At 34.2% G+C, this 23,509-nt stretch overlaps 1 protein-coding gene across 2 annotated transcripts in view; it reads left to right on the top strand.

Moving 5' to 3' along the window:
- The window catches only part of CTNNA3 (catenin alpha 3), a 1,717,381-nt gene that overhangs the window by 1,546,411 nt on the left and 147,461 nt on the right, over nucleotides 1–23,509 (top strand). For both annotated transcript variants that reach the window (XM_049646151.1, XM_049646149.1), the window contains one exon: nucleotides 21,572–21,753. In XM_049646151.1, coding sequence (XP_049502108.1) covers nucleotides 21,572–21,753 — 182 coding nt within the window. The remainder of the gene's footprint in view (nucleotides 1–21,571; nucleotides 21,754–23,509) is intronic.

The following is a 23,509-nucleotide window of genomic DNA, read 5'->3' as shown; positions in this document are numbered from 1 at the left end:
CTTTAGATGGGACCACTTGAACAAAATCAATCTGCATACTGGCAAAAAAGTGCTACATTTATGGGAGACTAGGATTCATATGAGAATTTGACTTTAAAATCCCAATCAAAATGGCAGGTAACTTCATTTTGAAATTGAACTTGATGGAAGCAGAATCAGGGCTGTTATTACACCTGCTGTCCACATCCATTTGCTTGCAATTGTATAGCCACGAGATTAGTGTACTTCCAATAACATGACAAAGCTAATAACTACTGTTACTAAAATTTCTTAAAATTGTATGAAATGATGGGGTACCTGGCTGGCTCAGTTGGTAGAGCTTGAGACTCTTGATCTTGAGGGGTTGTGAGTTCAAGCCCCACATTAGGCATGGAAACTATTTTAAAAAATAAAGATTTAAGATTATATAAAATGGGATTATGGGGGCACCTGGGTGGCTCAGCTGGTTGAGCGTTTGACTTTGGCTCAGGTCATGATCTCCCAGTTTGTGGGTTCGAGCCCCACATCGGGCTCTGTGTTGACAGCTCAGAGCCTGGAGCCTGCTTCAGATTCTGTCTCATTCTCTCTCTTCCCCTCCCCTGATTACTCTCTGTCTCTGTCTCTCAAAAATAAATAAATGCAAAAAATAAAAATAAAAAAAAGTAAAATGGGATGATGGAGAACAGGGATTCCATTTCCAGAGGGTAGTTTCTTTTTTTTTTTTAATATGAAATTTATTGTCAAGTTGGTTTCCATACAACACCCAGTGCTCATTCCAACAGGTGCCCTCCTCAATACCCATCACCCACCCTCCCCTCCCTCCCACCCCCATCAACCCTCAGATTGTTCTCAGTTTTTAAGAGTCTCTTATGTTTTGGCTCCCTCCCTAAGTTTTTTTTTCCTTCCCTTCCCCCATGGTCTTCTGTTAAGTTTCTCAGGATCCACATAAGATGGAAACATATGGCATCTGTCTTTCTCTGTATGACTCATTTCACTTAGCATAACACTCTCCAGCCCCATCCACGTTGCTACAAAAGGCCATATTTCATTCTTTCTCATTGCCACATAGTATTCCATTGTGCAGAGGGTAGTTTCTAAAGCCATGAAGAACTCCTTTTATTCTGTTTGCTTTTATTTTCATAAAAGGCACCAACAGGTAAACAAAAGGGCACTGGCTTTGGAGTCATTATTGCTTGATTCCTTTTGCTAATAACTATATGACCCTTAGTAATTTATTTATTTCTCTGAGACCCTTTTCCCTTCTATATCAATTTAGACAATACATACCTTGAAGTATTATAGTTGGAAAGAATGTATGTAAAGGATCTAGTACAGTGATAGAAACATAGTAGGCACCTAACACATAGTTTTATTCATGTATTGTGTTTATAAAATACAACAATGTCTAATCATAAGGGACTCACATCTTGTGTGGTGAATTAAGTATGAGTCCTCTAAGTTAAGGTGAACTTAAGGTTAAAAAAAAAAAGTTTATGTTTTAATTTGCAGGGAAGGAATAGAGAAACAAGCATAAAGAATAAAAAATGAAAGAGGAGGGAAGGAAAGAAAGAAGGAAGGAAAGAAGGAAAGGGATGTTATCTTGAGGTAGGGAAAACCCTCTATTTATCAGGAGTGATAGTGTGCAATAAACTGAAAAATATAACTAACACAATGCATACTAGATAAAAAGAGTAAATATTTATTTTTGTGACCTCGGGATAGTAAAGAACTCTCTATGATACCAAACACAGAAAAGCAAAGGAGAAAGCAGACAAACTTTACTCCTGATAACACACAAAAAATAAATGAAAACAAACAAAGCCCAAGATTAAGCCTGAAAAACTGTTAAAATACATCAATTTGGAGAGCTAATGATCACAATTTATATAAGAAAATGTTTATATATAAACAGATTTTCACCAATGAGAAAAAAAAAAAAATGACTCCATTTCCATCACCTTACCTCCCGCCAACAGAAAAATGGGTGTAGGACCGGAAGAGGGTAGTCACAAAACAGACACGTGCATTTCCAATGAACATGTACATAGTTGCTCCCTCTCATCAGATTACACACATGCAAATGCAAACAGCAATGAAATACTGTCTTCTAACATAGTTGCAAAAGTAAAAGATTGTTGATCTTCACTGTCAGAAAACTTTTTTTGGCACGTGGACACTTATACACAATTTGTAGGGATATTAATTGGGGTAAACTTTCTGAAGAAAAATTGAAAAGTATGCACGGAAAGGCTTTATAAGAGTGTTTCCTCTTTGTCTTTAAGAATTCTTCCTCCAGATACATTTGCAGAGATGTACAAAAATATCACTGCCTACTCAATACACATAAATATATGCACAGAGACATATGAACATAGATACCTACCTGCCTCTGTGTATGTGTGTGTGTGTGTGTGTGTGTGTGTATGAAAAATACCTGATAACCACTGAAAACTTGGAAAGAGATGATACTGGAGCTATACAATGAAATAAAATATTTAACGAGATGAAGCTACATTTTACAGACATTGAAATACCATATATTGAGTTTTAAAAATAAGAAATAACAGAACCATGTATATACTGTGATCCATTTTTGTAATATAATTTGTAAAAATAATCACATATATATGTAGTATTCAAGGATAACCACTATAATATCACTTTCAAATCTTTGGTGTATAAAACAGTATGCTGTAAATATACAAGTACTATGTATGAAAGTACACAGACAAAAAGAATTCCACTGTACTATTTATGCATAACTTTATATACCCATATGGTCCAAATAAATTTTAGGAAAAAAATAGCTACCTATAGTTTTACTATTCAGAGAAAAAACATGGTTATAAATTCATTCCACAAACTAATAAACACATGTAATCTGTGTTAAAGTACTAGAACTCTAGTTAGTGACTAATTTTTCAGTCTGGTCCTAAATGATAGTGTAGAACTTCACCACTGCAAGTCTGTTGCAGAATTATTATTAAAAATGATAAGGTGAAAGCAAAATAAAGGTTGAAAGGCAGACTAACACACCAGATATTGTTACTGGTGGGAGAGTTTGCATTTTGTGAATGGTCTTGGTTCTTGGATTTCCCACAAAAGATTTACATGAGGATCCATGCCCGAATAAATACAGCCAGAAGGAAGGTACCAAGCCCAAAGCAGGTTATTAAGGACAGTACACTCTCAAAATGGGAGAGCAGGCAGGGTCACAGGTGGCATTTGCACTGGGGTTAAGGGTGTCTTTTCCTTTTATGTTTGCATATGTTATGAGTCATAGCTATGTGGTCTCTCACTGAGGTTGTTTCCAATCATCACAGGACTCCTCCTGCTGGTTGGAAGGGAGGATTTTGAGTCCTACAATGTTCTCGTCATGGACATCTTCCTCCATGGGGAGGTGGTGGAAAGGTGGTGGTGGTATGAAAACCACAATGTAAATATCTTTTTTTTTTTTACGTTTATTTATTTTTGAGACAGAGAGAGACAGAGCATGAATGGGGGAGGGTCTGAGAGAGAGGGAGACACAGAATCCGCAACAGGCTCCAGGCTCTGAGCTGTCAGCACAGAGCCTGATGCGGGGCTCGAACTCACGGACCGCAAGATCATGACCTGAGCCGAAGTCAGAGGCTTAACCGACTGAGCCACCCAGGTGCCCCAATGTAAATATCTTATAATGAAGCTATAGGTTACCCTGAGGCAGAGGTTGAAGAGGAGGGCACATGTTCTGCACCCTGTGGCTCTTAGTCTATCAACCTAGTGTACTAGAAGCCATAAGGCCAGCATGGTAAAAGCCACAAAGTCAGGATGTTGTGCCCTCAGTCTTCTAATATATCCCCTATTTATCAGCACCTTTGCTTCCAGCTCATATCTAACTAACTATCAATATTACTGGCTCCATAATCTGGTTAGTACATCTGGGGAGTAGTCTGAGCCAGTGTCCACTGACCCTTGGCCAAAACATTAGGCCTGTTGTACTATCGAGATTCTGGATCAGATGATTTCTTATTGTGGGGGCTGTCCATGCCCCGTAGGACCTTTAGCAGCATCTCTGGCTTCTACCCAGTTGAGGCCAGTAGCACCTTCACCCCAGTTGTGACAACCAAACATCCCAGGAGATTGCCAAACAGTGAGGTGGGGCTGAGAGGGTAGGGGCAAGGTGAAACCAATCATGGTACCAGCCATTCTTTCTTGGGAATATTTGTCCTTTTTCCATTTGGGTCCTCCCTAATTATTTTTATGTTAAAATATTCTTCTTCTTTTTAATGTTTATTTATTTATTATCAGAGAGAGTGCAAACAGGGAAGGGAGAGAGAGAGAGAGAGAGCGAGAGAGAGAGAGACTCCCAAGCAGGCTCTACGTTGTCAACACAGGGGCCAAAGCGGAGCTGGAACTCATGAACCGTGAGATCATGACCTGAGCTAAAATCAAGACTCAAATGCTTAACTGACTGAGCCACCCAGGCATCTCAATATTCTTCTTTCTTTAAAAAAAAAAAATTGATAGTGGTAGTGAATGGTAAGGTTTTATGTGTTAAAGTTTTTCTTCTCCCTTCTTTTTTTGTTTGGAATGTGTGTGGGTGTGTATGGGTGTGGCTTTATGACCTTACTTGGTAAAAGAGAATAATTTGAGACATATGTTTATCCCCCACTTTTCTAAAAATTTTGCGGGCCTGTGCAATCCCCTGTTTAAGTACCTCTAGAAAAAGAAAACAGTCTATCTCATCTTTTACTTTGAAAATGTTTCTAATTACTATAGATTTTCTTTGTGAGCTGTTTGTATTGAGGCTGCAAGAGACATGGTATATATATCTTTTGGAAAGATTCCTGCAAACACCCTGGAGTTTTACCTTTGAAAGCTTAACTCATTGAGGCCTTAATTTTATTATCTGTTTGTGCTCATCCATAAGCACAGCTTTATCTATATTCTCAGTGCTAAGATAGGCTCATGTGTCAGATGCTGCCTCTTGAGCAGAGTCTCATTTTTAGTTCATGAATGGAATTTTACGTGGAAAAACCTTATATTCTGCTAAGTGTCTTTCGGATCCAGATGTTTGCCTCTTGAAATTCACATTCAGAAGACAAGAAGAATTACATTTTGTTTATTTAATTTCACTATGCGTTCTGACCATATGGATTTAATTTATACACAGTGAGTGGCTTGCTAGGGCTGCTGATGGGGGAAAGGTATGGCCGTTAACCCTGTGTTTTCATTGTTGCAACAGCAATGAAATGTTTTTATACATTTTGAGTCTCAGGCACTAATTGTACCAGATTTTAACATAAATACTCATGTAAAATAATTTCTTTGGAAGTGCAACAAAAGAAAGGAATTAGATTGCTCCGAGTTGCACATGGAGGGAAGAGTCCTTTAATTCAGATCTGACAATGTAATTTAGCAGTCGATTTCAGAACATATCAGTCCTTGTGATATTTATTTGGAGAATTATGATACTATAGGCAGTGTTATGGGAAGCTTAAATATATAAAAATGAGCTGGTTGCTTTTAGCACTTAAACTTGAATTCTTTGAGAACTGTTTGAATAGTCAGAATAACATGCCAACATTGTGACTCTCTGGGAACACTCTTCCATATTTTCTCCTTTTTTTTTTTCTTTATCATAATTAAAAAAAAATGAAACAAGACAATGTAAACAATCAGGTTATATTATAAATAAGGAGACAGATTATTCAAAATACCGTACTATTAACTCATTACACAGATAAGCTATAATCTATTCCAGTATACATGAACTGAACTTTGAAAATTGCTCTTGGGGTGTCTGGGTGGCTCAGTCGGTTGAGCATCCGACTTTGGCTCAGGTCATGATCTCACAGCTCATGTCAACACATCAGGCTCTGTGTTGACAGCTCAGGGCCTGGAGTCTGCTTCGGATTCTGTGTCTCCCTCTCTCTTTGCCCCTAACCTACTCACATTCTGTCTCTGTTTCTCTCAAAAATAAATAAACATTAAAAAAAATTAAAAAAGTAAAAGAAAATTTCTCTGGTCCAAATGATTGGATGATAACTGGTGGAAATATACCAACATCAATTGTAAGTTTACTATAAAGAAAACTCATGTTGAGACTAAAATGACTTGTAGACTTCCAATGTAGGCCAGGAAGTGAATGAGTTAAATCCACTTTAGCCCTTCTCAGTCAGGTAACATTTCCTGTCATTTATTTCCCCCCACAATTTATTTCTCGCTAATATAATCATTTTGTTAATAATAGTGAATAAAAATACGACGTTAAAATTTTGAAGTGAATATCTCATTTTATTCTTGTTTGGCAAATATTTTTAAACTTTGTGTATGTGTGTGTGTTCTTTTGAAATATCATAAGGCTCAATCTTGGAAAAAGGAACTAGTAGGAAAGATTCTTTTGTGAGTTCTTCAGAGTCGATTTATCACATATTGCCTCACTTTGTAAATTCACAAGGAAGGCTTTATCACTTTCCATTGGAAGATTTCTTAATGATTCTTATCCTGTCAGGTAGAGTCCAGAAAGTCTTAGTCTCTGGAGAACAATTCCTTATTAGTGCCCCAGTGTTCTGTCCTATAAGATCCCAAGGAAGCTTAGTTGGATTGTTATACATCATCTTAAATAAGTAAATACATGTAGGTAGATAGATGGATGTTAGATACATAACATTGAAACATGCCTTTGAAATGTGCCTATGAAACTTGCCTCTCACAAATTGTTCCAAACATTTCCTTTTTTTTTCCTTCAAGTTTTTATTTAAATTCCAATTAATTAACATATAGTGTTCTGAGAAAACAGTTCAGACTTTACCTGGAGATTTATTAAATTAATCTTTAGCTTAAGGAGGTTTAGAGCAAGTAGAAATATGCAATGTGTATAAAAATAAAACATATTCAACTCATCAAGATGAGTTCTTTTTCTAAGAATGATCTTTTTTCTTAATTGCAAAAATTCTACTGAGAAAAATGTTTATTTAGGAAGCATCTACTATAGGCACTACCTTTACAGCCAATCACATTTATTTACTTACTAAATAAGCCTACATTTTTCTAGGTAACCCAGTATTAGAAATCAAATTCGGTTTCTGGTAAATTTCAAAACATTGTGCCGAGTGCAGGAGGATCAAAAACTAATACCATTGTAATGGAAGATCTATTCATGTGGGAATAATCTACAATTGTGCCTATTTTATGTAACATTTTGACCAGGCACACTTGTGGAGCCTGTAACGCTACATCTTTGGAAAGTACATTTGGTCTCTTCTGAAGACAGTGCCATTCTTAATGTCAATCAGTTGGAGAAGTGGGCTCTCAGGGAACTGGAAAAGAAAAATCCTTTCTCTCTGGGACTTGGCCACCTATGGTTATATTTGGACACAATAACGTCCAACTGAGTGCCTGCGTGGTAAGTAATAAATACTAAAATGATTTCCACAATATAGAGGGTAAAAAATAATTAGGATGCAATCATGAGCCAGATTTTAGATGTCTTTTTACAAGACCATATTACTCTGCATCTGCCATTATTTCGTTTGTAACACTTTGTCTAATGTGTTACGGTAAAACCTTGGTTTGTGAGCATAATTCATTCTGGAAACATGCTTTTAATCCAAAGCACTTGTATATCAAGGTGAATTTCCCCATAAGAAATAATGGAAACTCAGATGATTCATTCCACAACCCAAAAATATTCATATAAAAATAATTATAATACTGTAATATAAAATAAAATAATAAAGAAAGTATAAAATATAAAGAAAATAAATGAATTAACCCGCACTTACCTTTGAAAACCTTCGTGGCTAGTGTGAGGGACACAATAGGGAGGGTTATTGTGTAGGATGACTTTTACTATCACTAACGGAATCACTGCTGTCTATTGGCTCAGTGGAATCTTTTTCTTCATGGGGGCCATTGTATACACTCACAAAGATGTTGAGTACAGTACAGTATTAATAAACTCTTATCATAAGGGTGCCTGGGTGGCTCAGTTGGTTAGGTGTCCAGTCATGATCTCATGGCTCCAGTCATGATCTCATGGTTCGTGAGTTTGAGCCCCACATCGGACTCTCTGCTGTCAGCCTTCTTCAGATCCTCTGTCCTCCCTCTCTCTTTGCCCCTCCTCACCTTATTCTCTCTATCTCTCAAAATAAATAAATAAGCTTAAAAATAAAATAAACTCTTGTCATATACTGTATTTAATGTAACTGGCAATAAGCAGCAGAGGAGAGGGTCTATATCTTCAGGCAGTCTGATTTAGAATGAAGCAAAGCATTCCTAAGCTTACTCTTGTACAGAAAAGCAAAGGACTGTCCAGGGGTGCTTTGAAGTGACAAAACAATACACTAGTGCCAATTGTGGGCACTTTCCAACATTCTGAAAAATCACTGGTTTCTGGCAAACACCGTAACCTGAGACCAAGCATCAAAGCATGGGAGATGATCACCCACAATCCCACAGCAAGAGAGAGAGAACCATTGGCTCAGTGGTGATCATGTGATGTTCAGTATCACATACAACTGGTATTGCAAGACAATGCTCAGTTATCAAGTTAAAAATTTTTAGAAATGTTTACTTGTATTGCAGAACACTCACAGAACAAGTTTCTCGCAATCCAGGGTTTTCCTGTATATATATGATTTGGTCTCATGTTAGATGGCTGTGGTTAGTTAAAAAAAAATTATAGAAAAGTTGCAATTTTAGTACAGACAATTTTCATATAATTTTCACCCAGTTTCTCCTAATGTTGACATCTTGCATAACTAAGGTCTATTTGTCAAAACCAAGAAATGAACATTGGTATTATACTACTAATTAAACTGTAGACTTCATCAATTTTTCCACTAATGTTCTTTTTTGTTCTACATTTAAAGCCAACATCCAACATTGTGTTTAGCTGTCACATTTACTAGTAGATTAGGACAATTCCTTATCCTTCCTTCTCTTTCATGATCTTGATATTTTTGAAGAATATCAGGTATTTTATAGAATGTCCCTTAATTTAGATTGTTTGATTTTTTTTTCTCGTGATTATTTTAAGGTTATGCATTTTCAGAGGGGATACCTATAGAATTCATGTGACCTCAGTCCACCAAATCAGAGGTACAAGATATCAATAGATCACAATTCTGGTGATGCTGGCCTTTGTCACGTGGTTAAAGTATTGGTTGCTGGCTTCCTAACCATTGTAAAGTACTGTTATTTTTTTCTTTGTAATTATTAAATATCTTGGGGAAAATGCTTTAAGACTATTCAAGTCTCATATCTTCTCAAATATTTATCTACTAATTTTCATATTCATCACTGAATCTTGCCTCAGTTATTATATTGGTGTTTGTCTAACAGTGATTTTCTATTTTATTTCGTCTGCATTTGTTAATTAGAATTATAAGGAAGAGCTGTCCCATCTTTTACATTGTTTATTTATTCAATTATTTATTTCTATCATTATGTACTCATAGATACTTATTGTAGTCTATGGATTTTAATTCTGTTTTGTTGACCAAATTGTCCCACCTTTTGTGTTGTCTCCTATTTCTTTTTAACATGTCCTCACTGTTTGTTTTGTTTTGGTTGGGTTTGGGTCTGGTTTTAGTTCTGGGTTTTGGTTTTTTGTTTGTTTGTTTTGTTTTTATTTATTTATTATTTATTTAGTTAGGTTTTTTTTTTTTTTTTTTTTTAGAAATTGCTTACTTTTTGACATCATATGATGATCCAATCTCAACCAAATTGTGAACTCTTTTAGCTGAATTTACCTTACCAATGTCCAATGGCATCTGCCCAGGAGAAGCAAGATTTCATAGCATTGTTTTCCAGCAAGTACCTTTTCTTTCCCTAGACTTTAGGTTAGTTGGTTGTGTTGTGACTTCTGAATAAGATGACGGTAACATTTCTCTTATCATGAGTATACTTTAGGTAGGTTTCTTCCTAATTATAGATAACTGAATCCAGTTTGCTTAGAGCACTTACTTCAGAAAACTTGCAACTGTAAATTCTTTCTGTGCCCCTTTGAGATGCAAATGTTCTCTTAGCTTCTTGCCAGGTGTACAACCCAGGTATATTCTTAAGGACCTGAAGCTACCCCTTTGAAATGTAATAATCAAGAAAGACAGTGACTGCATCTACCAGCTTCTATAAATAAGCACCATTAGCACACATAGATGGCTTAATCACATTGACCAACCTCCCCCTTAATGTAGTCCAGTACTTTTCTACAAACACACCCCAGTACTTAAAAAAACTCTCACCTTTTGTTTCAGCAGATTTGAGTTCAATCTGTCTCTCCTATTACAGTATCTTGTAGATCAGTCTCTCTCTCCTATTACAGTTGTATAAAAATGTTCCTTGCATGTTTAACTTATCCAATGCAATTTTTCATTGACTACTCTGATGAGTTAAAAAAAAAAGAGTCATGAACTTTTAGATTTTGGACTTACTGTTGTCTTCAATGTGGGAGCAGTGTTTTATCCAATTTTCTACATCATCAGATGAAAACCAGATAAATTATATTTTGTGTTATTTCCATTCCCACTTTGTAAAGTTCCTACGTTACTCCTAAACACTTCCACAAATTTTTCCATACACACAAATTATGTATGTGGATGATTCGTAAATGTTTAAAATGTTGAGTCACTACAATATAGTGAAAAAGGAACAGAGAAGGTTAGTCTCACCTGAAAGCAATAGATCAGGGAGGACACAAATGCAGAGCAGAAACATGGCCTATGGTATTATAAGCCCTCAGAAATTAGTAGAGCTCTTGAGGGGGGGAATTTGCTATTCTCAAGGATGTATGATAAGGAGTTTGACTCAGTTTTATTTAAATTCCAAAATATGATAACGTAACTATGGGTCTTAGGTCACAAGTGAACAAAAACATGGTCAATTAACCAGTAATATAGTCAAAAAATATTTGTGGATTTTCAAAAAAAAAAAAAACCAAAAAAACCACACACATACATATATAATATATTAAAATACCTAGTAAGTGGTAGACAGGGTATATATCATACAAAATTCTAACTCTGCTTTTCTTTAGGGATTACATAAGCCATATTCAACTAATAATAACATAATGAGAATAGTGTTTTCAATCTCTTTTGCCATATGTATGTGATGACAGTTATTATCAGCATATCGATATAGATTATTAATCATGGTACTATATTAAATCACAATAATGTAGGTATATATAAGCATAATATAAGCAAATGTCATGAATATTTGAAATTCTATACCTCATTCCTCAGATTGTTATTTTTCCCAAGAAAAATGTTAGAAAGATAGACTGTAGTGTTTAAATTCATATAAACTATTGAAGGCAAATATGTTATATTTATATTCAGTTTTATGTAAAATACATGTATAAATTATATAAAATTTTATTTATTACAAATTATAATTAAGAAGCAATGAAACAAAGAAATAGTAGAGATGTAGAATTATATTTCAAATTATAGCAATTTTAGTGATACACCATTCATATACTTGTCAAGATTTTATCTTTAACAAAATATTTTAATTAGTTATAAGTGAACATTAAATATCACACCATCAAAGATATATGAAAATCATATTTAGTAAGACAGTTGGCTTCCTAGAACTCTTATAGAACAAGTTATTTTGAACCAAAATATATGTTTTTAAACTTAAAAAATAATTACTGGAATTGGTTTTCAAATTGTATTCCGTGCATGCTAATTTACCAAAGAGTAATAATAAATAGCTTGACATTTTCTGCACTGGGAGATTTTAAGCTCCTTGAGAGCAGGAACAGTGCCATATAACTCCACAATGCAGTAGAAAATCAGTAAATGCTGGGTGATGATGTTGCAGATGATTCATTGTGTATATTATGACCAAACATTGTTGTACTATGCTGTAATATACAGTGATAGGATAGAGGTACTGTGATATTAGCAGGCAAGCTTATTCATAAACTGAAAGGGCCCCAATTATCTGAGCTTTCTGTATCCTCCTTGATAGATTTTCGCTCCCTTTCTTGGCCTCAGACTAACACATCTCTTGTCTACTTCCAGTTTACTGTAAACAGGGGCGTGGAATTCAGGTAACCAAACTTCAATTGTGTGAGAAGTAAAAGTTACTAGGCTCTGAGTCACATCCTAAGGGTACTGTTTTGAACAAAGTGGGCTTCTACAGTTTGTTTCTCACAGCCTTTCCAATATGTATTTATTGAATTGTTTCTTTGTTTTACATAGCTATGTGGTTTTGAAAATATGAGGATTTCTGTATTGTTAGTCTTGGCAACACCAAAAGACAAAAGTATTTTAAAAACCTGGAATCATATTCTAAAGAAAACACAATGCATGTGAAATTAGATTCATCTATGTCCTTGCAAAATTTTAATTAAAAAATAAAGCAAATATATAGCACTATTTAAATCAGAATACTCATATAAGCTTGACAAAGTATTTTCTTTTCTTTGAGATTATCTGTTTTGGAGGACAACTTATAATAACCCACCAACTTTGGTGAAAAAGAAACCAGAGGAGATATTTTAAAGGCTTGGTGTTAAACCAATGGTTATTATATACATATATATATGTGTGTGTGTGTGTGTGTGTGTATATATATATATATATATGTATATATACATACATATACACACATACATATTATACTATGTAATACTATATGTACTATATTACTATATATTGTCTTATCTTATCTTATCTTATCTTACCTTATCTTATCTTGATCTCTTAGTCCCAAAGAACCTAGCACTGGACTTTCACGTATGACTGAGGAGAAGCAGAGCATCCTTAGTCAGGGATGTTGCAGATAGAATGGCATTTTGGGAGAAGAGAGTAGATTGTATGGCCTATAAAATCTGTAATACCTTCAGTAAACAAGAACATAAAGCATACTATTTGTTTTCTTATTGTTTATTTTGAAAAAATCAAAGACACAGAAAAACTTAAATACACTGGGACAGTGTATGTCTGTATTTCTATGACCTAGATATAGCAGATTTAACCCAATGCTAGTGTGCTATATGCTTTTTTTTCCCCTGAACTACTTCAAAGTAATTAGCAACATCTGAAGAAAATTAGCAATCCCTTCTTAATTTTGCCTCATACCCAGTTTATATTCAAATTTCTCCAGTTGACTCCCAAAGCAGCATTTATTTTTTTCTAGAACAAGGACACAAATTGAGTTCACAAATAAATATTGCGTTCTTTCTCAAATTGAAATTAACCCTCATGCTAAAAAACATCTTGCAAATGAAACCATATATAGAGAGATGTGATGGAAAAAAAAAAAAAGAAACGGGGAGGGTTTCATTTATAGGAGACATGCACGTGTTCCCTATAGGCTTGATTTCCATGGTTGTTAAAAGTGGATATTAATAATATCTACCTTAAATAGTATTATTTGATTAGCATAATTTTTCAAAAGTGGTTAGCAACATGACTGGCACATGGGAAGCATAAATAATGTTAATTGTCATTATTATTATTACCTGTAGAACATAATTAAATAAGCTTGATAAGTAAGCTGTTTTGAGCCGCTCTTGAAGCCTATAAGGTTTTATAAAATAAGATAGTTTACACCTAAGGGATCTGTGAGTGTAACTCATGAGGTCGCAAGAGTGTTATTTTTGACAGATGAGGAAACTTAAGAGACTTTTAAAGCTAATATATTTGTAAATTTGATTTAAAGGAATGTGCATAAAAATGTAAAAATGTATATCAGTCTTTAAAGCAAAGTTCAATTCCAGCCCCTAAATATCATTTTAAAATATTATGGAAAACTTTTGTTAATGAATTCTCAGGAATATGTTTGAAATCACAATTTAGTATGCTTAAAATATCAATGCATAATACTTTTTTATGAATTTGTTCTCCAGATTTTAATTAAGTTGAATTTCTGCCAGCAGCAGTTCAGATTTTCTAAACTCCAGCAAAATGTCATACTATTTATATTTCTTATATATTAAAATGCACCCATTTCCCAAATGCCTCTGGGCTTATTAGCAAAAAATAATTAAAAAAAAAAAGACAAAAACAAAACCAAAAAAAAAATAACAAAAAACAAAAACAAAAATAAAAAAAACATGTGCATAAATGCTACTATTAAATTTGATAAGCTCTGGAGATGAGAATAAAAAAATAAAAAAAAATATTTACCCATCATGCAAAAATCATGCACATGTGTTAAAAGTTTGCAGAACATTTGAATTTAATTTTCAAGTTCTAGCTACCCATTCACATGAGAAATATTTAATTGATTAGGAATTCCTAGTATTTATAAAATAAAAAATAGTAATTGTGGCTTACATGTTAATAATATACTATTTCTGTGTTCCATTCAGGTTTATAGATAGGAAAGTAAAAGAGTTATGATTTACTTAAGAATTAAATTTCCATGAAAAAGTTATACCTAAGTAAAGCAGAACAATTTTGTGGGAAGAGAGAACCACTAACAGCAACACATGGATTTAAAAAACGAATCTGATATTAACCAGTTGGCTAATATTTTCCAAGTCATTTCTCTTTCCTGGGACTCAGTTTCCTTATCTGCTAAATAAGCAATTTGGATTTTGGAACTTCTGAGAATAAGAGAATTATAATGACCCTATGTTTCTATATGGTTTGTTGCTCATGGCATGTATTTACTCAATATAATTTACTTGGTTCCTGCCTAAGCTTTGTAAGGTAGCTAGATTAATGTATAAACTGTCCTTCACCACAATGTTGTGGACATTTTGGAGGCCAGGTGAAGGCATTTATATACATCAATCATAGTACCACTTACTAAGTCCCTAATATATTCCAGGCATCGTTATTTACAGATATAATTCGAATTGTCAGAAAACCCTGGAGCACTTGGGTGGCTCAGTCAGTTAAGCATCTGACTTCGGCTCAGGGCATGATCTCGCAGTTCACATGTTCAAGCCTCCCCCCCCAACCCCACGTTGGGCTCAGAACCTGGAGCCAACTTTGGACTCTGTGTCTCCCTCTCTCTCTGCCACTCCCCTGCTCATGCTCTGTCTCCTTCTCTCTCTCAAAAATAAATAATAAAAACATTTTTAAGAAAAATTAAAAAAATAGAAAAGAAAACCCCTAATAAATTTATCATAATTTTAACATGTGATAAAGTTGGGGTTGAGGATGCTTAAGGTACTTGCTACAAAGCTGGCACTTGGCAGAGTTGGAACTTGGATAGAGGTCTGTATGACAACTATTTTTGCATTTTTCCTATTGTACCATGTTTTTCTTTTCTTTTGGTCTTTTAAAGAGATAAAGTCATGAAAGTGTTTATAATAAATAATGTAAGCATATTAACATATTAGGTAGGAGTAATGAGCATAATGAAATAATAAGCAGATGAAAAGAAGGTTAAGAACTATTGTGCTATTAATACAGTCTTAGAGGAATACTGAGGACCCGAGTTTGAAAGTGGACAGGGAAATGTATGGGAGAGATTGATTTCTACCTTGTAGAGATAGAAGCTTGAAAAGTGTGTAAATGTAGATGAAAATTAAAATGAAAGATTAATGCTATAAAATTTTGATCCTACAAGCCTATTCTTTATCTCTCTCCTATTTTTATTAGCAACTATAAACATTTATATACATGCATATATATGTCCTACTTTCAGGAAACTTACATTCTGGGGGAAGGAGAATAATAAAACACACATAAACATACATGTATGCATGTATATGAGAAGGAGAGAGAGACTACTATTATTCTGAAAGGTGTTTCTGCTTTCAAAGTCTTTTTCTCAAGTAAGATAGGATATACATATTCATGAATAATTAGACTATAAGACAGACTAATATGAATCATTTTGAGGGGAGAAATGATAACATGTTCTGAAATTTAAAAAATAATAATTATGGGGTATCTGGGTAGCTCAGTTGAGTGTTCAATTTTTTAATAATTTTTAATGCTTATTTATTTTTGAGACAGACAGAGAGAGGCAGAGCATAAGCAGGGGAGGGGCAGAGAGAGATACACACAGAATCCAAAGCAGGCTCCAGGCTCTGAGCTGTCAGCAAAGAGTCTGATGTGGGACTTGAACCCACAAATGATGAGATCATGACCTGAGCCAAAGTTGGACACTTAACCGACTGAGCCACCAAGCACCCCGAGTGTTCAATTCTTGATTTTGGCTCAGGTGATGATCCCAGGGTCTGCATCAGGTTCTGTGCTAGTCATGGAGCCTGTTTGAGATTCTATATGAATTTTCTACTTTAAATAAATTCAAGGGTGGTATTTGAGGAATTAATATTCTTTATTCAGTAAGGAGTCATGGAAGCTCCTGTCTTTAGTTGTAGATTTGCACAATGCTATTAAAATCAGAAAGATTATACAAAGTGATAACAAGACAAAAGGATTGAAAAAGAAAGAGAAAATTGACCTGAACTTGTATAGTAGTACTGGGAATACAGACAAAGAGACAGATGTGATTAAAGTATTAGAGATTAAATGGATCAGCTTTCTGCCTAACAGAAGGGGGATACATAAGGAAAGGAAAGAAGTTTTTTTTGTCTTTTTTTTTTTTTTTAATGTTTATTTATTTTTGAGAGAGAGTGAGCAGGGGAGGGGAAGAGAGAAAAAGGGACCGAGAATCCAAAGCAGGCTCTGTGCTGACAGCAGTGAGCCAGATGCGGGTGCTCAAACTCACCAACCCTGAGATCATGACCTGAGCCAAAGTCGGTGCTTAACTGACTTCTGACTTCCCAGGTGCCCCAGAGAAAAAGTTTTTAAAAGAGATTCAAGGGGCGCTTGGGTGGGTCAGTCAGTTAAGCATCTGACTTTGGCTCTGGTCATGATCTCATGGTTCATGGGATCGAACCCATGTCAGGCTCTGTGCTGACACCTTAGAGCCTGGAGCCTGCTTCAGATTCTGTGTCTGCCTCTCTCTCCCCCCCTCCCCCACTCATGATCTGTCTCTGTCTTCTCTCTCTCTCAAAAATAAATATAAATTAAAAAAAGTAAAAATAAATTTAAAAATTAATAAGTAAAAGAGATTCAAACTGGGTGGCAGGCAGTACTTCTGAGAAATACAAAACTCAAGAGGATAAAGGATTTGGCAAATGTTGGCAAACTATAGCCAGCAGTCAAATCTGGCCCACCAACTATTTTTGTACAGCCCATGAGCTAGGAATGTTTTTTACATTTTTAAGTGGTTGAATAAAATTAGAATAGATGTAATCAGAATAATATTTTAGGCACATATAAAATTTTTTGGAACACAGCCACACTCACTTGTTTGCACAGTGTCTTTGGCTACTCTTGCATTACAACAGCAGCAGAACTAAGTATTATGGTAGAGCAGTATGGTGTGGCCTGCAAAGCATAAAGTATTTACTATTTTCCCCTTTACAGAAAAAAGTTTACTACCCCCTGCTTTAGAGATAATTTTATAAAATATGTTGTATATCATGTATATACTTGAAAATGCCTAAAATGGTAATGGAAGATTACAACTTTCATTGAAAAAGGAAGGTAACACTAGAAATAGAATTCTGAGGATCATTGTGTAGAGTGAACTGAGTCTGTTATTGTAAGTTAACAGCTGGAATTAAAAAAAAAATAAAGAAAATAAAAAGTGCTTCCTACACATTTATTCATTTGATCTCTAAGGCATGCTGTGAGGCAAATATCATTGTCTCTAGTTTATAGACGAGGAAACAGATTCTAGAAAATATGTGACTACACTCTGGAGAATAATTGCATTCAAAAGTAGAAGGTGGTCGAGAAACACCATTGAGTATGACTATTTTGATATATCATGGGCAATATTGCTCATGTCAGTTGGCATAGTAAGAGGACAAAAACTCGAGGCTAGAGTCTCTAGGTTTGCATACTGGTTCTACTACTTGCTAAGACTACAGTCTTGACTTAATAACTTAACCTTTTGGACACTCAGTTTCATAATCCATTAAAGTTAGGGTAATAATATATTTACCTCATAGGGCTAATATGAAGAGTGAAGTTTAATATATGTAGGATGCCGAGGGAGTGTCTGGAATATATAAGTGTTAGCTTTTTTTTTGCTTTTAGCAAGAGATTTCAAAAATCAGTTAACACACAATAAAATCTCATTCGGATGGAAGTGACTCAAAAAATGTTTGCTAGCTATTCATATCACAGTTCTAGTCTATATATCTGGGCAGGAGTGGAGACATACTGCCAGCCAGCAATAGCATCAGATTCCATTTACCTGATTTGTTTCAATCTTTATTTCTTTGCTTATTCTGCACACATTTATCCAAAAAGGAATGTTTGCTCAGAATTCCAAAATATCAAGTATTCTCTTAAGTTCCGTTTTGAAATTTTCATAGTGATTCAAATTGATTAATAGCACATAATAAATCATCCACAGAAGCACTAAAAATCTTCAGTAGAGGTGTTAGTCAGTAATTTAATGCTTTTCTGATGTTGTGGTTCCTCCTGTGGGAGAGTCAGAATTCACTAGGCCTTTCAATTTTATAAACTATTGCCCAACTTTTGGCCCTTATCTTGTTGGAAGTAAACATCTGGTGATTATAATTCAGCATGTGAGTTGAGATGTTATTAAGGAAATCGAGTGCAACCGATGAGATTCCAGTCCGTGACAGGGTCAGCCTTGGTGTTATCCAATAATCAACTCTGTTCTCTGCATGGCAGGTGGGTAGCAGTTGCAATTACTGTCATTTTGTGTCTGGAGAAACTTAGACAAGAGGGTTAAATGACTTACTAAAGGTCATATTGGAAATCAGTGGCATTCCAAGGAATAGAGCTTAGAATACGCTTACCCAGATCCCCTCTTGAATAGTTTGAACATTTTTATGAGGATAGTGAGTAATTTTTCATGATATGCTAGTGCATACTTCAAAATTATTTATTATATACAGATTCATGGATTTATTATCTCTGAGACAAAGACCATAAGAAGAGGTCCCATTTGAATCTACCTACATCTATTATTATTTGAAAGTTTTAACACTTCTTTTTATGAAAATGGAGAGAATGATAATGATCAGTAGTCAAGACGGAGAAAATTTATTTCAATTTTTGAGCTAGTTTAATGGGTTAGTATCTTATAATTTACTTAATGAGCTTTCATACTATTGATTTCAGACATAAGGGAGCTGTGTCTTCACTTACGTTCCTTGCTATGTGCCAGCAGTAGTAAGGGTTGCTTTTATTTTAATAGGCCACATTTCCTGAGAAAAGAAACTACAAACTGTATTCAGAGTATAGCTCATCAGTTAAAAGCCTATTCCTACGAGTGTCAGGGTGGTTCAGTCGATTTAGCATCTGACTTCAGCTCAGGTCATGATCTCATGGTTCATGAGTTTGAGCCTCGCATTGTGCTCTCTGCTGTCAGCACAGAACCCTCTTCAGATCCTCTGTCCCCCTCTCTTTCTGCCTCTCCCTGCTCATTCTCTGTCTCTTTCTCTCTCTCTCTCTCTCTCTCTCTCTCAAAAATAAATAAACATTAAAATAAATTAAAAAGCCTATTCCTATGAGCTTAATTTAATTCTTCAAATAAAATAGTGCAAGTATGCAAATTTTAAGTGCTAGATATGTTAATATATTTTGATAATTTTCTTACTGAATAGGAGATAGCCATCATTTATTGAGCATTCAATTTGTGTCAAACATTATGCTAAGGAATATAGAGGAAGCTTCAAATTGGAAAGCCTCATTGTTTATTTTCATGACTAGGTTACAACTGAAGAATGGATAATTAACACTGAGATTTCACAGACACCAAGTTATTTTAGACCCTAAGTTAGTCTGACACTAAATAGATAATAAATGATAGATACTTGATATTGGTTCTTTGGTTATTATTATTTTGTTGGATTTTCCATTGAACATTCTTATAACTCCTTCATTCATGTAATTTAAGCATTTTTGCTTTTATACACGATTGATTCAATAAAGTGTATTTCAACTATTTTGAGCCTAGTGTTCAGAATATTTTGATGCTTTTTGAGATGATTTCTTCTTATTTCCACATGTATAGGGGAAATATAGCATCTAGAAATATAGAGGTATTATAAATATCACATATTCTCTGATAATAATCTAATAGGTAAAATTTACTTAAATGATTTATCCTTTTTAAACTACCCTCTCTGAGATTCATGTACTCATTTTATTAGAATGTATATGGATTTTTTTTTTGAGAGTATGAGTGACCAGACTGTCCTGTGAGATTTTATGGCTGTGATACTATTGAATAACTTTTACTTCAAGATTCTTTTTTATTTGACAGATGGTTATAGGTCCCAGATGCTAAGGCTGTGAATGTGGTGGTTTAGGGGTATAGATGGTATTCTACCCATCCTACATTTCAAATTGCAAGTGAAAATACAAGTTGCATATTGTACAAAATTTGACATATTCAAAGAATAGTACTATGCCAACACATCAACCCTGCTTTTCATGAGAGAAGAACACCTCAAAACTCAGGATGCTAATTAGTGAGGGCTGCCTTAGCATTTTTACTGCCCATAGCATTTTTACTCTTCCCTCAAAGTAGTTTTTATATACATGCACATTTGAATGTGTACATGAAGACAAAATACACATATACATCCTTATAATTTTAAATATGTGTTTATCTAATACATATGATTTATATATGTATACTATTATTGTTTTCCAGTATATATTCAATGTTTGAATAAGGATCTATCTGAATGTATATACATACAAGGATAAATAGACATGATAATGTCAATAGACATTTCAAGATAATTTTTTTATACTTCCACCTTTTGAAGCATACTATTGGTAAAATTAGATAAAATATATGTCTGGGGCACCTGAGTGGCTCAGTCTGTTGAGCATCTGACTCTTGATCTTGGTTCAAGTCATAATCTCATGGTTCATCAGATGGAGCCCTGCATCAGTCTGTGTGCTGACAGCATGGAGCCTGCTTGGTATTCTCTCTTCCTCTCTCTCTGCCTTTCCCTTGCTTATGCTCTCTCTCTCTGTCTCTCTCTCTCTCTCATTCTCTCTCTCTCTCAAAATGAATAAATAAACTTTAAATAAATAAAGTATATGCTTTTCTAATATATGAGATGTATTATATTAAGTCTGAATTAATTTAAATTTGTATTGCATCAGAAATTTGAGAAATCTCAGGGTGCCTGGGTGGCTTAGTCAGTTAAGTGTCTGACTTTGGCTCAGGTCATGATCTCAAGGTTCATGAGTTGGAGCCCTGCATTGGGCTCTGTCCTGACAGCTCAGAGCCTGGAGCCTGGTTCAGATTCTGTGCCTCCCTCTCTCTGCCCCTCCCCTGCTCATGCTCTGTATCTCAAAAATAAATAAGCATTAACATTTTTTTTAAAAAAGGAAATTTGAGAAATCTCACATTTATATTAAGGAGTAGATTTAAATATGTCAGACACCAAATTATACATTGTTATTCTCAGTTCTAGAGCAAAAATTCATAATTTAAGAAATTTTTCATATGAAAAATTATGCTGGAAAGTTTTGATTATATCACTTAAAAAAAACACAACATCTTTGTTTTTGAATGAATGAGTTTAAGAATATCCTATAATGACCACTTCTGCCTAAAATGCTCTTTGATATAATGGAATGCTTATAAATATAATTATCATGTGTTTTAGGCTAAGATGACTCAGTTGCCTGAGTCAGAAAAGGAAAAGATTGCTGAGCAAGTTGCTGATTTCAAGAAAGTAAAGAGTAAACTGGATGCTGAGATTGAAATATGGGATGATACAAGCAATGATATCATTGTTCTGGCTAAGAAGATGTGTATGATTATGATGGAGATGACAGACTTCACAAGGTAATTATGTAGAAAATGATGCACAACATTTACAATGGGTTAGAAACATTTGTCAAAGTACTGAAACCTGTTTTTCTGAGTGGCAGGTGCTTAAAACCAAGTGGTAGAAGAAACACAAATACTATAGTATTAGAAAGTTGTAGGTGTGTAGGTCTAGAAGTTTTGGCAAGTAAATATGGAAAAGTTAGTTTCTCATAAACTGCCAAAAAGTGAGTTTAGAAATCTGAAGAGATTTCTAATATCTTCTCCCCTTAGGAATCTTCTCTATGTATCATATTAGCATATTATTTTACAAAGAAATTGGTAAATCAAATTATGATCTCGGTTGGAGCTCTCTGAATGTTTGCTTTCCACAGCTTCATGATTTTAGTCGTAGTGATATATATGTCATCAAGATTTGTGATATCTTTTGCTACTGAGACATCAAACAAATATATTTTAAATCACAGTGACTTAATAATATACATGAAAGAATCATACATTGTGTGTGAATTCCAGAAGCAATAAAATGTTTATTATAGCTTGAAAATATTATTTTATAGAACTATCCAAAAAGCAGTAAAATAAATAGCTCTTGCCCTACCAGTTACTTAAATATACAAAACTACAATTAAGCTAATTTAGTGTTGGTGTAATTATAAAAGCCACAGAAAGAATACTCTGAAACAGACCTGTTATACTCACTTATGTCACCATACATTATGCACAAAAATAAATTTTGGATAGAGTAATAAATGTAAAATTAAAATCATAACAAGTGGAAAAATGTACACAAATCTTTTATATTAAGATTGAGAAAGGTTTTCCAAGCATTGGAGAAAAAGGAAGAACTTATTTAATTGAACCACATTAAAAATTCTGTAGATCAGTAAAATGTCCCAAATAATATTGAAATATAAATGGATAATTGGGTAAACATTTCTAATAAAAAAACAAAAATATTATGTCATTTATATATAAATAATACTTAAGACATTATAAAGAATAAAGACCCACGTATCCTAGAAAATGAAAACAAGACATGAACAGGTAATTCAGTTTCTCCACATAAAAGATATTACCCATAAATATGTGAATTATATTTAACCTAAAATAATTTAAAATAAGGTAAATTTTAAATTTATAAAATTGGACAAAACTTTTAAAATAGGCTTATTACAAGGAGAATATGGTGATGAAATCATATGTTGGTGTAAGCCTTATAGTAATTTGGCAAAATGTGTAAACTAAAAACTTTTGTAAACTTTGACATTATCTGTATCTATATCATCTATATCTATATCTATATCTATTTCTGTGTATTACATACACAGTTTCATAAAGAATGCCTTTTATTTATTTATTTTGGTTACATAGATAAAGGAAATGAAATAACTATCTTGAGGAAATTTCTGCATTCCCATGTTCATTGCAGCATAATTCACAATAGCCAAGATATGGAAACAACGTTGGTGTCCTTCAAAAGATGAATTAATAAAGAAAATGTGGTATCTATGTTGATAGCTGGGTAGATAGATAGGAAGATAGACAGATTTATATATGATGGAATATTTTTCGGCCATAAGAAAGACTAATACTGGATGGTATCACTTGTATGTGGAATCTTAGAAAAAAATCAAACTCATAGAAACAAATGAATGGTGGGCAGTGAGGGGTAGAGGAAATGGGGAGATGTTAGTCAAAGAGCACACACTTTCAGTTGTAAGATGAATAAACTCTAGGAGTATCTAATATACAGTATGGTGACTATTGTTAA

This window comes from Panthera uncia, chromosome D2 (genome assembly GCF_023721935.1).
Source record: "Panthera uncia isolate 11264 chromosome D2, Puncia_PCG_1.0, whole genome shotgun sequence".
Lineage (NCBI taxonomy): Eukaryota > Metazoa > Chordata > Mammalia > Carnivora > Felidae > Panthera > Panthera uncia.
Note: the sequence above shows the minus strand (reverse complement) of the source record. Positions and strands in the feature narration are given on the sequence as shown.